The sequence below is a fragment of the Natator depressus genome, chromosome 14 (genome assembly GCF_965152275.1).
Source record: "Natator depressus isolate rNatDep1 chromosome 14, rNatDep2.hap1, whole genome shotgun sequence".
NCBI classification, from domain to species: Eukaryota; Metazoa; Chordata; order Testudines; family Cheloniidae; genus Natator; species Natator depressus.
The window spans coordinates 36,255,083-36,269,838 of NC_134247.1; the positions used below are offsets into that span (position 1 = coordinate 36,255,083).

The 14,756-nt window shown below is 42.3% G+C and overlaps 1 protein-coding gene across 1 annotated transcript; it reads left to right on the plus strand.

Annotated features, from left to right (window-relative positions):
- The first annotated feature begins 503 nt into the window (after positions 1 to 503).
- LOC141998726 (L-amino-acid oxidase-like) lies at positions 504 to 14,157 on the plus strand. The gene is made up of 7 exons (XM_074971702.1): positions 504 to 516; positions 6,666 to 6,889; positions 7,915 to 8,021; positions 9,362 to 9,563; positions 11,309 to 11,362; positions 12,503 to 12,636; positions 13,344 to 14,157. The coding sequence occupies exons 1-7, from the start codon at positions 504 to 506 to the stop codon at positions 14,155 to 14,157; spliced, it is 1,548 nt and encodes a 515-aa protein (XP_074827803.1).
- Positions 14,158 to 14,756: the final 599 nt, after the last annotated feature.

Here is a 14,756-nt window from a genome sequence, read left to right on the forward strand (position 1 = left end):
TGATCCAGTGAGGTTCTGAGTGCCCTGAGCAACTTGCAGGACTGGACCCTAAATAAAGACTGGGGAGGTTTTGCCTTTTTTATGTGTCTAGTCAAAGCCATAATTTGCACGGTGATTAAAGTATATGACTATGAAAAAGGGTATAAAGTATCACAACCACTATTGGGTTCAGTAGAGCACAGAGGATCAAGGGGGGAAGAAAGAGATGAAGGGAAAAGAAGGTGCTTTCCAGGTAAGAATGGAGGGCTACCAGATTCAGAGGGGCTTGAGGAAAGGGCAGAGCCTCTCAACACCCACACATTCTTTGATCCTAGTCCCATGTACCTGGAACGTGCTGACTCAACCCACAAGCTGTGCTGAATACATCATAGGAGGAAGCCCTTTGATCTCCAAGCTTTATTATACATGGAGCTAGCAGTTCCCTAGAGGCTATTTATCAGCCAGGCTAGTTGTATGTATAAAACGAGAGGGCTTCCCTGATGACTTGAGCTTCCACTTGAGACATGGACAAGTTCTGTGAGTGAAACTTCTCTTAAAACTTTTGCAGAGGGATGGGGATAGGTCGTCATTTTGGGAATGTCTTAACATCTTACCGATGATATTCAATTAACTTTCCTGTTTCACACCTTTCTCCTTCTCTTGTTATGGTGTCTCTCATTTTGTCTTTTTCTTTCTCTCTCTCTCTTTTAGTCATTTTTCTCCCATTATCCTTTACTTCTCTTTAAGTGTGGCAGACAACAGCACTAATGGCATATTTTTGGTCACACTTGGCCTCAGTTACACAGGAAAATCATTTGTGGTTTTTGCATTTTTAATACAATGAAAATCATTACCAGTTATTGTGGTACACTGGAGTAATAGCCCTGCTCTGTCCAAACTGGGAACCATTTTTTGTTTCAGAAGGTGGAGGAATTATCTGGGGTGGGGGAAGTTATTCTAGGCCTTGTCTACACTTCAGGGGAAATTCGATCTAAGCTACGCAATTTGAGTTTTGTGAATAGCGTAACTCAAATCAATGTACCTTAGACCTACTTACCATAGGGTTCACACTATGTGATGTTGACAGGAGACACTCTCCCGTCGACTCCCCCTACTCTTCTCAATCTGGTGGAGTACAGGAGTCGACGGGAGAGTGATCTGTGGTCGATGCATCAATTGCCACTTGTCAATCACCTGGTAAGTGTAGACAAGCCCTTAGATTTGATTTTGACCAAGGAAGGGGAACGAGTTGTGAATGCAAATGTGGAAATCTAAATTAATTTTACAGCTGATGAAAATGTATCATATGAAGAATTACTCAGCGGAAAATTGATTTGCTTTTCAAATAAAAAATGTTCATGGATTTTTAAAATTTATTTAGAAAGTCATTTTTAATAAAGTGAATACTGAATTGTTGTGGGGGTTTTTCTGTTTGTTTTCAAAAATGAAAATATTTTGGAAAAACTGAAAAATGATTATTTTCCAGGGTTTTTGGCTTGCTTTTTGGTCAGTAAAACAGAACATTTCCATGAGTATTTCTGAGAAAAAAATGAAACCAGTCTATTACAAACAAATAACAGAAAACAAGGAAAATACAATTGTCTGTCTAGCCCTAATTCACTTTATTTCTGCATTGGGAAATTTTTATTTGCAAAGCCTTCACTTGTGTCAGCGGAAAGGTTCTATCAGTCAACTGACTTCTTCTGTTACTCCTCCATAGTGCAAGATACCTGACTTGGTGGCATGTAACTTGGGAAGGGTCAATGCCAGATCCACACTTTGAGTGAGACTACTTGTATAGACTTAGATGGAGGGGATGATTAGCCTGTGACAATGAGATAGTCATGGTGTACGGTTACAGAAGAGAGGGAGAACATACAGCACTTGTAAGGACTGGCTGATGATAATGTGTTGATGTTAATCACCCTCTCATTTGACCCTTGACAATGCGGTGAACCTGATGATCCAATGCTTGCAGGAGATCAGGGCATTTATGAGGATTAGCTGCTTGAGGTTCATTTCAGATAAGAGAGAAATAGCTTTGGTAGGTTGGGGGAAACAAACATAGGAATTGTTCAGCTGTATATCACTGCCCACAACGGAATTGAGTTGGACATGACTGGAAAAAAATAATAAAAGAAATTGCAGGTGTTTGCTTAGATCAAAGATTGCTGCTAGATGCTTAGTGGTCCAACATAGCCATTATATTTGTTTTCCTTTCCTCTTCCACTTACTTCACTTGCCTACAAACCAATTTCATATCCATCAATAAAGCAAAAATGAAATTATGGTGATCATTCCAACCCATGCATCCTTATGTCCCTTCCTCCAGGAATACCTTATGGTGTTAGAGGGCTCCATACCATCCCCAAGATGGCTGTTCCTTTCAGGAGCAAGTGAACACGGAACTCATGTGGTGTGTAGGACTTTATTCTCCACCAGGATGAATTCCATCCACATTGTTTTTATGTTCCCAGCTGAGCTCTGAAGGCAAGCACTCCTGCTTGCCTGTTGATGGATATAACCTCTGCCAAATAATCTCTGGTTGGTGTTTAGCTCTGGCGGACATCTCTAGTTCTGCAGTGTAATAGCGAATATATCGCCGGCATCAGAACTTTTCTCTCCAGTCCAATCATCTCCATGTCAGTCCTATCGCATACAAAAGATAAGGAAAAGGATGCTGATAATTGCAGAGTAAGAAGAGCCTAGGTGTGACTAATATAGCAATCTCCTGCAATATCCTGGACAAACCTTATGGAATTAAGCATCAATATTTTAGGAGTTCATTGTATTAAAATGCAAATGTTTATATATTGTTGTGGGATTGTAGGGGACATTTCTAGGGAGGAGACATGGTGAATGAAACCTTGATAAGTGTTATGATCTTCAAAGGACTATTTGAAACAATGTGAATGTTTAATGTTAAGGGAGTTTCCCAGGAAATCCACAGTGGAAAGGGTATGCAAATATAGCACTTCCAGTTGTGCAAGTTTGCAGCCCTTTGAAGGTAAACCCTGAGGAGAAAAGCATTGCCTACAAATTATCCATTCCTAGATCAAAGACCCTAGATGTATAAAGGTGAGACTAAACTTTTAATGAGGGTGCTTGTCCTGAGGAACAGCTCTTTATGAACTTGTGATCACAGAAACCTGCCTTGGTGGGGTTTGTAGGGCTGTTCACCTGCCCTTGCTGGAGTTAGGGTGGTCTTTGGTAAGCTTACTGGCATGCATGTCTAAGTTCTTTTATTGTTTTTAGTAGGTTTTCTCTGGTTATGTCTACACTGGCAATTGCATGACAAAACTTTTGCCTTTCAGAGGTGTTAAAAAAAACAACACTGAAAGACAAAAGTTTTGCCAGTGACAAGCACCAGTGTGAACAGTGCTTTGTCAGCAGGAGTGCTTTCCTGCCGACAACACAAATGCCGCTCCTTGGAGTGGGGGGGAAGATTTTTGTCTGCAGGAGAGCCAACAAACAGCAGCTACACTGCGCGACTTTTAGCAGCACGGCTGTAGAGACACAGCCATGTCGCTAAAAGCTGTGTAGTGTAGATGTAGCCTCTGTAATGCTTTCACCTTAAGAATAAATGTACTTGTTTAGAACGAGCTTTGTGGTGACAAGTGGACAATTATGCTGTTTATGACATCTGAGGAGAAAGCAAAGTAGGCCTGCTGAGCAGTCTGACTTGCTAGGGAATTCGCAGTGTAGGCAGGCAGCTGTGTAGCCTGGAAATACTCCCTTCAGGAAGGAGGGAGATGCAGGTCTCCACCCAAGAGAGGTGATGGCTGGGGAGCTGTAAGCCTAGGGGTGGGGAAGGGGAAAACACAGGTGCAGTTGCCCTGAACTGTGACACACAATGTTCAAGTATCAGGGGGTAACCATGTTAGTCTGTATCCACAGAAACAACAAGGAGTCCAGTGGCACCTTAAAGACTAACAGATTTATTTGGGCATAAGCTTTCGTGGGTAAAGAAACCCACTTCTTCAGATGCAGCAATGTTTAGTGCCTTCAACCCAGATCTTCCTGGAGTTCTCACACTGCTGCAGGAAATACATTACATAAGTGTGTTTCTACCTGTGGAGACCCTAAATAATTCCTGGTCTAAAAGGGCTGGATATGTTTTGTGCTCAGTTACTTTCAGTCACTCTGAAATATATGGCTCCGTCCTCACCCAGAGTCGTGGATTTAATGGGCAGACAATACTGGCTTTTAAGGAAAATTTAAGAGTGCCTTATTCTTTCAATACCACAAAACAAAAATTAAACTTTCCATTTTTAAAATTATATTTCAGTTCTGAAGAAAGGTTCTAGGAAACTGAATTTCTCCTCCTGACCTTCAAAGCTGTGTCTACAGGACAGTTCCTACCATGCTGGAAATTAAGTTGTAACAGATTTGTTCCCAGACCTGTTTGTAACCTGCGTCCGTTTGGTACTCTAAATGAGGCACTAACTATGTCTCCAGACATGGAAGATACTCCCCCTCCATCTTTTCAATGACTCAGTTCTTGGGCTGAATTGAAGCTTGGACCAAACGTAGCTTTTTACCTCCCTGATCTGGGGGATCTCTGTCTGCCAGTGGTGTAAACTAAAGGAGGTTCGGAGTTGCTCCACTTTATACCAACGGCCAAAGGAAAACTAGAGGAGGCTCAGACATCTTCTACTTCACCACAGAAATTATAGAATTGTAGGGTTGGAAGAGACCTCAAGAGTTCTTCTAGTCCATCATCTCTGTGCTGAGGCAGCACCAAGTATACTTCAACTATCCCTGATAGATGTTTGTGCAGCCTGTTCTTAATAACCTACAATGGTGAGGATTCCACGACCTCCCTAGGTAACCTATTTCAAAGCTTGACTATCCTTACAGTCAGGAATTTTTCTTACTATCTAACCTACATCTCTGTTGTGACAATTCAAGCTGATTATTTCTTGTCCTTTTCTCAGTGGACATGAGAACAATTGATCATCATCTCCTTCATAGCAATCTTTTACATGTTTGAAGACTGTTATCATGTTCCCCTCAGCCTTCTCTCCTCTAGAACAAACATGCCCTGTTCTTTCAACCTTTCCCCATAGCTCATGTTTTCTTACCCTCTTATCATTCTTGTTGCTCTGCCCTGGACTCTCTCCCATTTGTCCAAATCTTTCTTAAGTGTGGTGCCTCAAACTGGTCACAATACTCCAGTGGAGGCCTCACCAGTGCCAAGCACAGCAGAACAATTGGCTCCCATGTCATACATCCAACATGCCTGTTAATACAGAATGACATTTGCCTTTTCACATTGTTGACTCATATTCAGTTTGTGATCCACTATAGCCCCTCAGATCCTGTTCTGCATTATTACTACCTAGCCAGTTCCCCCCGATTTTGTATGTGTACATTTGATTTTTCCTTCCTAAGTATAGTACTTTGCACTTGTCTTTATTGAATTCTTTCTGTTGATTTCAGACTAGTTCTGCAATATACCAAGATCATTTTCAATTTTCCAATCCTATCCTCCAAAGTGTTTTCAACCCCTTCCAGTTTGGTGTCACCTGTCAATTTCATAAGCATAATCTCTACTCCATCATCCAAATCATTGATGAAAATATTATATAATACAGTACCAAACAAAGACCTCTACAGGACTCCACTTGATACATCCTCTCAGTTTGACAGCAAACTATTGATAACTACACTTTAAGTACAGTTTTTCAACCTGTTCTGCACTGACCTTATATCCATTTCACCTAGACCATATTTCCCTAGGTGTTTTTTAATGAGAATATCATGTGGGATTGTGTCAAAAGCCTGACAAAAGTCAAGATATATTATGCCTTGCAAGATATATATGTCTTGCAAGAGATATTTATTTCAGTGGCCAGTGGCCCATAGGGACTGTCAGAGAGCTCTGGGGTATAAAGTTCACCTCTTTTTTGTTCAACAATGCTGCCTACACTAGCATGGGAAGGAAGGGTGGTGTGGGTGCTGCTAAGGTTGCTCTGAACTATACAATAGAATTTAGATTGTTGATTTGATCTTTTAAAGCTCTAAGTGGATGGGGAATTGGATATGTGATGAACCACATTGTTCACTGTCTGACACTTAAACAGCTATGCTCAGCAGAAGTGGGAACTCCTTTGTGCTCTGTGAGAGGGGGAATCTGGGATTTATATGTTGGAAAAACAGAAGAAATTGTTGTTCTGCATTATGGAAAGGGAAAGCAGAACTGAGTTTTTAAATGCTGTGAAGAAGACTCTGGTTTGGTTCCTCAATTCAACCCATGAGGCCAAATCTTGAAGACCTTATTATCAATCGCATCATATGAATTTGTCCTGCACCATTCCCTCACAGGACAGCCAGCTCCCATATCATCAGTTCTCTGGGGGATGCACAGATTTAAATGTATGGGGGGCCAGGACCCTCAATGTAGAAAATGTTCTGAATGGGCCATGTGATATTTTAGTTTAGAAGAGTGCACCGTTAGAGGATTTGAGTATTAACTTCCCTTCCTTTACCTTATACGCTCACTGCATTTTATCATAATAACTCTCCAAGTTTGTTAATACAACTGAGCTCCACATTTGAGGGTGTTAGCCTCTTCCTAAAACTGAGGCGCATCATGTCAGTGACATTACTGAGCTCCCTGTTCTCAGAGAAAGAGTTGCCTTCACCTTTTGTGTCATCTGTTTTCTTTGTATATCTGTCTCTAGTATTTCTTCAGCTCTTCCTCCTTGTGGCATTCCCAAGCTTGGAGAGCCTGCCTGGCAAACCGAAGAAGTGGGAACAATGCTTCGATGACCCTGACTATGACGAACTGGTGGATATTGTCAAAAACGGATTGGAAAAAAAGTGTAATTCAAAGAAGGTGGTGATTGTTGGGGCAGGAATCAGTGGACTCACAGCTGCCAAATTGTTGAGAGATGCTGGTTGCAAGGTAATTCTATCGACTGAGAGGAGCCAGAGAAAGGCCAGGGAGTCAGTGCTCCCTTGAAATAGTCTTATTGTTTCTTTTTCATAGCATTAACAATGCAGAAGAACCAAAGGAGGTGAACTTAAGTAAGCTGGGTGAACAAAGAAAGAAGAAAGATGGCAGAATATATATGTTTTTCATTTCCAGACAAAAAGTTAATTGACTTAAACTTAAGGTTGTTAGAGGAATAACAACATAACCAAAAGCAAAAATAATAATGTTGTAACAAATAAGCCCTGCAATCGCTATATTTTTTGAAGATGGTGATTAGTTAAGGAAATGTTCCAAAAGACTCAAACACTTCACCATAACCCCTTTATAGTCCACATGTTTTTAACAAAATTTTCTGTATATGAAAGTGGATATTAGCCATCCCATAACAACCTTAATTTGCAACCTTGTCTTTTTTGTTTGTTTTGTTTTTCCAAGGAGCTACTCTCTTGGCCCTCCTGTAGGTCTTGGGAAAGACTGAAATCCACTATCCCTATCCACTGCCTACACATCCACAGCTCTCCCTCTAGAGAGCACTCAAGAACTACAGCCCCCCAAGGCTGGAAAAATCAACAGAGATCAGTTGTGCACTTATACTTTAAGTGCTTAGTTGTTGTACTAAACACTCTCTCATTGAAAATATAGTATTTACAATACATTGGAAAGGCTACTATTAATGTAAAAACTACCATTTTAGAATCTGATCCTTGAGATCTCAGTTCAGGAATACATCTATTTAGAAAAGCTGCTTGCGCACATACTTACTTTAAGCACATGCTTACTTTGAGCACATGCTTAAATCTAGGGAGTTCAAATTCAAGTTTAGCATATGCTTACTTGCTTTCCTGAATCAAAGCCTGAGTGCTTACATACAGTCCAAAATTTATTTTCTAAAATATTAATTTTATTTCCGTGATGACCAAATCAACCTTTACCCTACAAGAGAGAAGTTTACTGGCAAGGGATTGAAAATGCTAACCTGTGTTCCATGTTCCTAGGTTCTGATTCTGGAAGCCAGTGGCCGCTTGGGAGGACGCATCGAGACCTATCGAGAACGAGATTGGTACATAGATCTGGGACCCATGCGTTTGCCAAAACATCACAGGTAATATACGGTTCGCCCTGCTCAGCCACAAACCTTGTTCAGAATAGTGGAAATACCATTTTAAAGATTTTTATGATAATTTCTAGGGGAAAAAATCTTTGGAGGTGCAGATTTGAATAGTTAAAATGCCCCTGTACTCTCTTGTGTGGACTACAAGCACTGCGTTGAATCATCAGCCTATCTACAGGAAGGAGAAAAATTGGAGCTGTTACTCTTTTTGCACAAAGGGGCTGGGAGTGGATGGGCAGAAGCAGAGAATGGGTCTCTACTGAGAGTAATGGCTCACTACTGCACCAGCCAGTGCAGCTAAACCACCATAGAGATCCCAGGGCCCAGGACTGCTCCAAAATAATTCCCCCTGAAGCAAAAGGGGAACCAAAGATTCCTTTGGCTGTGGCAGTCACAGACAAACATTTCATTGCAAGTAAGCCAACCAAAATGAAACATTTTGATTTGGGAAAGTCTAGATGTTTTGACATTTATGTTCAGAACCTTTCATCACACTCTGGGATAAAAACAAACATGAAAATACCAGTATTTCCCTCGGAATAGAATGTCAGTTTTCACAAACAGCTCTGCTTATGAGTCTGCTACTGTCTTACCCTGTAGCTCAACCACAGCAGGGTTTTGTTTTAAATCCTTAGGTCCCAGGTTCAATCTCTGCAGATACAGACCCTGGTAGTGTTATTACAAATACATCTATATATCTGATATTTTTTTGCTCTGAAGAATTTTAGGAACAGTCCGCTTTTGCTATCATGTGTCTTGTAATGAGTGAGAAAGAGTCTGATTTTACAATTAGTAGATGTAATACTTGATCATCATGTGTAATCATTGAAATCAATGGGACTGTTCCAGGAGTGGACGTGATGGGAAGAGATGGTCAAAATTTCTCAAGCAAAAAGTATTTTTCATTGAAAAATGGCATCTGCTGTTTTTACCAACGCTTTTCATGACACATTTACCTACATTTTTTATTGGAAACATAAATCATTATTTAAATACTTATCAGTGTTGCTCATTTACTGAAAACTTGGGTTTGCAGTACATTCCCCCCCCATTTTTTTAATTAAAGAGTTGTGAAAGTGAGTCTGATGTGAGCCCTGCAAAACTGAAATAACGTCAATATTTCAAAAATTTTCACAATTGACAAAAGTTAACAGCACTAGTTGCATGATTGTCTTCAGGTGAAATATATCTTTAGGGTCATACACCCACAAATAATTTCAGTTACATAAGTAGGAGCCAGCTGATTTTTGTTAGAGGATCATATATGAGCACATAACATTCTTTCACATTTTTGACATTTTCTTTTTTTCTCCTCTGTCCTTTATCTCTAGGATTGTGCGTGAATTTATTAAACAATTTAAACTTAAACTGAATGCATTCTATAATACTGATGCGAATGCCTGGTATTTGGTTAACAATGTCAGGGTGAGATATAAAGATGCAGAAAAAAACCCTGATATCTTGCGGTACCCCGTGCACCCTGCAGAGAAGGGAAAATCTGCCACTCAGCTTTATGAGCAGACACTGGACAAGGTATGTGTGTTGTGGAATGGACTCATGTACTGTAGGTAAGTCTTCATTTCAAAGTTAGCATGGGCTGTTCATCAGATTTTAGACCTAAACCTGTCTCATCCAGACACACAAAACTATCTTGCTCAAGTTGAAGAGTTCTTTCAACTCAGGCTAGCTGGCAGAGCATGGGTTTTAGGTGCTGAACTGCCTGAGAGACAGTGCTCAATTTGTGCCAGGGCTTGCCAGGACTGAGCCCCGGCACCTCTAGTTTAGGTAGTTCATAACCCCGGCATCTCAGGGCTTGCTGCCTCAGTTATGAATGTAAAAAAAAATTGCTTGAACATTTCATTAAAAATTAAGCCCTGCTGATAGGAGTGGGGCTTAGGACACACCCCTCTCCTTGGCATCTCCCATTGGCTCATTTAGGTGACTTCGCATGCTAGCTTTTGTGGTTCCCATTCTTCAGTGTTATCTCCTGCCATTCATCAGGTAGGAACCTGAGCATCTAATTCAGACTTTGTGAATCCCAGTGCATTTCTAGGCATCTACTTGTTAGGTACTGTGCATGCAATGCCTGAAGTCCCTGTGGGAATCTAGGCCCAGATGTTTAAAGATAACTGACTAAGGAGCCTACATCTCATATTCAAAAAGGATTTAGGCACTTAGGATTCCCAGAGACAGTCAATGGGATTGAGATGATTAAGTGTGGGATTCACAAAGATATTTAGGTTCCTAACTACAATCGATTACAAAGGGAGTTAGGCACTTAAATTGCTTTGTCAATTGCACCTTCTCAAAATGAGACTTAGTCTCCTAAATCACCTTTGAAAATCTGCCTCCCGCCAGTAGCTAAGTCACTTATGAAAATGAGAGTTAAGGTCCCAAATTCATTTAGGCGCTACTGAACGGTTTCCCTTTGGTCTTTTTATTTTTATATTTTAGAAAGTCTGAGTGAAAGCAGTTCAGTTAGCTAGAGAACTGTAGAAGTGGAAAACAAAAAGCTACCTTACCCTTATTAAAAAGATCTTGTTAACAGCTCTTTCACCTGAGCAGTCATTTCATGTCCCACCCCCTTGTTCATATGCACTAGGATACTGGCTTTAATAGGGCCCTACCAAATTCATGGTCCATTCTGGTCAATTTCATGGCCATAAGATTTGAAAATTAGTCAATTTCAAGTTTTCAGATGTTTACACCTGAAATTTCATGGAGTAGTAACCCTGGGGGTCCTGATCCAAAAGGAGGCGGTGGGGGGCGGCAGGTGGAGTGTGTTGCAAAGCTGTTGTAGAGCGGTTGTGGGATTGCCACCCTCACTTCTGTGCTGCTTTCACACCAGCACCCCCCAGAGCTTTTTGCAGCTGCAGGAGGTTTCTGGAGGTGGAGGTGGGTCTGATCTCCCCCGTGCTGCTGGGAGTGCGCCAGCTTGGGGGCTCCTCGCTGCTAGTCCCAGCAGGGCTGGGAGGGAGATCCTGGGGTAGATATCCAGAGGTGGGTCTAATCTCTCCACCAGAGTGGCTGCACAGGGGAAGGGTAAGTCACGTTCCTCCCCAGCCCAGAGGAGACTAGCAGCTGGACCTGGGGCCCTGGTAAGAGCCCTGCCCCTCCCTCTGATTTTACTGTCTGTGACACATTTTTCATGTCCGTGAATTTGGTAGAGCCCTAGTCTTTAAGTACATAATCATGTGTGTGTGTGTGTGGGGGGGGGAACCTTTAAAGGCAGAGCCATGATCATGAAACAAATGACTGTTTTCTTGGTTGTTCCCCAGGTGACAACAGACTGCAGTGCTCTGAAAGAGAAATATGACTCCTTTTCCACCAAGGTAATTGAAGTTGGCATTCCAGTATCTGTAAATCTAAATGTTTCTAGTTTCCTAAACCTTTCGTTACATTAGCCAATAGAACTCCTTGTGGGATAGCTCTTGCCACATGCACACAGTCATGGTAGAAGATAATGCCTACTTCTCCTAAAGATCCTGGCTGGGCAGAGGTGGTACGTTCTACTCGTGGGTCTTCAGAGGGCACCACATACTTCCCCCTGGGATCTTCCTGGCTCTGCTTTCTGGCAGGGGGAGGGCAGGAACATGGATCCATGCTATCTTTGCCAAAACACCAACACATAGAAAGCAAGCTGTCTCGGTGCTCCCATACACCCAGTGCCTGAGTTTGTGAAAATAGGACTCGCCTCCACTCCTGTGTAATAGACTTAGCATCTCTTTTTCCCATCCCAGCTGACATCCAGTTTTGTATCCTCATCCACATTTATTTGAATGAGAAAACCTTCCTCTGTTTCCCTCACACTGTTACTTTTACCCTCTAAGGTAAAAGGTGTTGTCTGGACCATGGTTCTCTAATCCAAGGCAATTAAACTGTGGTATGGACACTATGGATGAAATCCTGTGCTCATTGAAGTCAATGGCAAAGCTCCCATTGACTTCACAGAAACCAGGATTTCATCATGTGAACGGAAAGGAGTGCGGGATTGTGTCTTGAAAATGAGCAGCAGCCTTACTTCAGTGATTGGTTATGAGGAAACAGACAAATCACACAGGACAGTAGTGCATGGGTTCAGAGGTGTGGACTGGATCATGAATCTTTAATCATAGACAATGAAATCTTGGTATGGACACTAGGAGTGAAATCCTGGCCCCATTGAAATCAATGGCAAAGCTCCCATTGACTATATTGACGGGGGGGAGGGGGTCAGGATTGCACCCAGTGAATCAAAACTGGGTGAGGGATTGTGTCTTGAAAGTGAGCATCAGCCTTAATTCAGTGATTGCTTATGAGGAAGCAGACAAATCACCGAGTAGGATAGTGGATGGGTTTGACTTCTGCCCATCCCTTATGGATACTGAATGATTCCTATGTTCAACTGCAATGAAATATCTCGTCGGCTGTCATTTCTAAATGAGGATATAATATGCATGCACCTTCCACCCGCTCCACTCTTCCCCACCCAGGAGTATTTGATTAAAGAAGGAAATTTAAGTAGAGGAGCCATCGACATGATCGGTGACTTGCTGAATGAAGATGGTAGATTTTACATGTCATTTCTTCACTCGGTCATGGCTCATGTTACCTTCTCCGACACGAGGTGAGAAGAAATGAATCTATTTACTTGCTTTATATTTGAAAGAACATGTGCCTATGGTAGGATCTGTCTATCTAACCATCCATTTTTAAATACCTCTGCATCCTCATTCTATCTCATCCATCTATCATCCCTTCTATCAGTGCAGCTGGTCGCCTTCTTTCACAAAGGCACTGTTGATCTCAGTAGTCACAGAGGGTATGTGTATAATTCACTAGCCATGAAATGCAAATGTCCCTTCACACAGGCTGAGCAGGACATTACTGAAAGAGTGAATGGCTTCTGGCTGGGTGGGTTCCTATGGAATTCAATAATTAACTCTAGAGTGTATGTGCTATGGGAATATCGGGGCAGAGATCTATTGTATCTCACAAACCCTTTTGTCAAATGACCCCAAATTAGGATCACTAATTCTACCCACAATTCCATGAGACATGCCTAATTCCAAGGCAATGTGAGTAACCATGAGGTTTCTAGAGCATTTGGAAGAGTGAATCTTTAATCATAGAACTGGTCTTCACCTTAACTGCAGCAGATCTGGCACTCTGCTAGAAGCTGGAGTTGGCGAATCAGTGGAGGGTAGCTTGTATCTTCAGCTATGCAGCTCCTTACAGCTCTTCTCATAATTATTCTTCTTGTGAAATTCATTCAGATAACTTGTCAGAGGATGTCATTGTTTTACCATAATCTCTTTTCCCTCTTTCTTTCAGTTTTGATGAGATCACGGGGGGATTCGATCAGCTTTCTGATGCTTTCTACCAGCATATTCGTGGGGGTATTCAGTTTCACTCTGCAGCAGTGAAGATACTAACCAAGGGTGACCAAGTGAGAGTGTTCTACCGTAGGGCAAACACATCGGTCCCCTTATCTGTGACGGCTGACTATGTCCTTGTCACAGCCACGGCAAAAGCCGCACGGCTCATTAAATTTTCTCCACCTCTTTCTCCTCTCAAGACCCATGCCCTGCGCTCCATGCACTACACAAAGGATGTTAAGATTGCTTTGGCCTGTACTAAAAAGTTTTGGGAGAAGGATGGAATCCATGGCGGGAGGTCAATCACGGATCTCCCCTCCAGATTTGTCTACTACCCCAACCACAATTTCCCCAGTGGCCTGGGCGTGATCCTGGCTTCCTACACCTGGGGCGATGATACTGAATTCTTTATTCCCCTCAGTGATGAAAAGTGTGTTGATGTGGTGCTGGGGGACCTGGCAGAAATCCACCAGGTGCCCAAAGATTATATCCGGAGTGTCTGCAATAAGTATGTGATCAAGAAATGGGGCCTGGACAGATATTCCATGGGCTCATATGTTTCCTTCACCCAGTACCAATATGTCGACTATGCCAAGGCTCTGTTTCAGAATGAAGGGAGGATCCATTTTTCAGGAGAACTCACAGCCCAGCCTCACGCCTGGATCGACACCGCTATGAAATCTGCTGTGAGAGCAGCAAGGAACATCCATGCTGTTATTAACGCCTCACCGAAGCAGCAGCAACATGAGCTGAAAGAAAATGAACTTTAATCGATTCAAGAACTGTAATAGTGAGAGTGTTTGGGGAAGGGACAAATGGACCAGCTAGCACTTGGGGAATTAGAAATTGCACCACTAATCACCATGCACTACTCACTTGTCACTTGTGGTTCAGCCCTGAAGGGGTGGTGCATAAATTGCCTGCAGCAGCATTAGACTGTTACTCACATTGCTGAGCTGCCTCAGTCACTCCGCTTAGCTCCCAGAGGGTGAAGCCAAGGTTGTGCCCAGTCCCTGCCCAGTCCCCTTGCACCCACATGCCCTAGGAAGATGATAAGTGAACAGTAGCTTCACTTAGAATAAGTAGCTTCACTTAGAATAAGTAGCTTCACTTAGTCCTAGGTCCAGGTGTCCCATGTAGGAATGGGAAGGGGGTTCTTACTCCTCCTGACTTAACCAGTCACATAATCTGAACCAAAGACTACACTACACATAATCTGCACTTCTGGAGCCAGCCACAAGTCCAGCCCTTGCTGATCCCATCAGCCACCTCAGCACTCCCCAAAGGAATAGCTGCATAGAACAGCATATGTCCTGGTCTCCAAACCAGTCTCCCCACTCCCTTGGAGATCCTTGCAGAAAAAATGTTT

What these genes read in the sequence shown, in the direction of transcription:
- LOC141998726 (XM_074971702.1), top strand. An exon ending in TGAGAGATGCTGGTTGCAAG is followed by an intron (nt 6,890 to 7,914) that starts GTAATTCTATCG and finishes CCATGTTCCTAG; the next exon opens with GTTCTGATTCTGGAAGCCAG. An exon ending in ATGAGCAGACACTGGACAAG is followed by an intron (nt 9,564 to 11,308) that starts GTATGTGTGTTG and finishes GTTGTTCCCCAG; the next exon opens with GTGACAACAGACTGCAGTGC.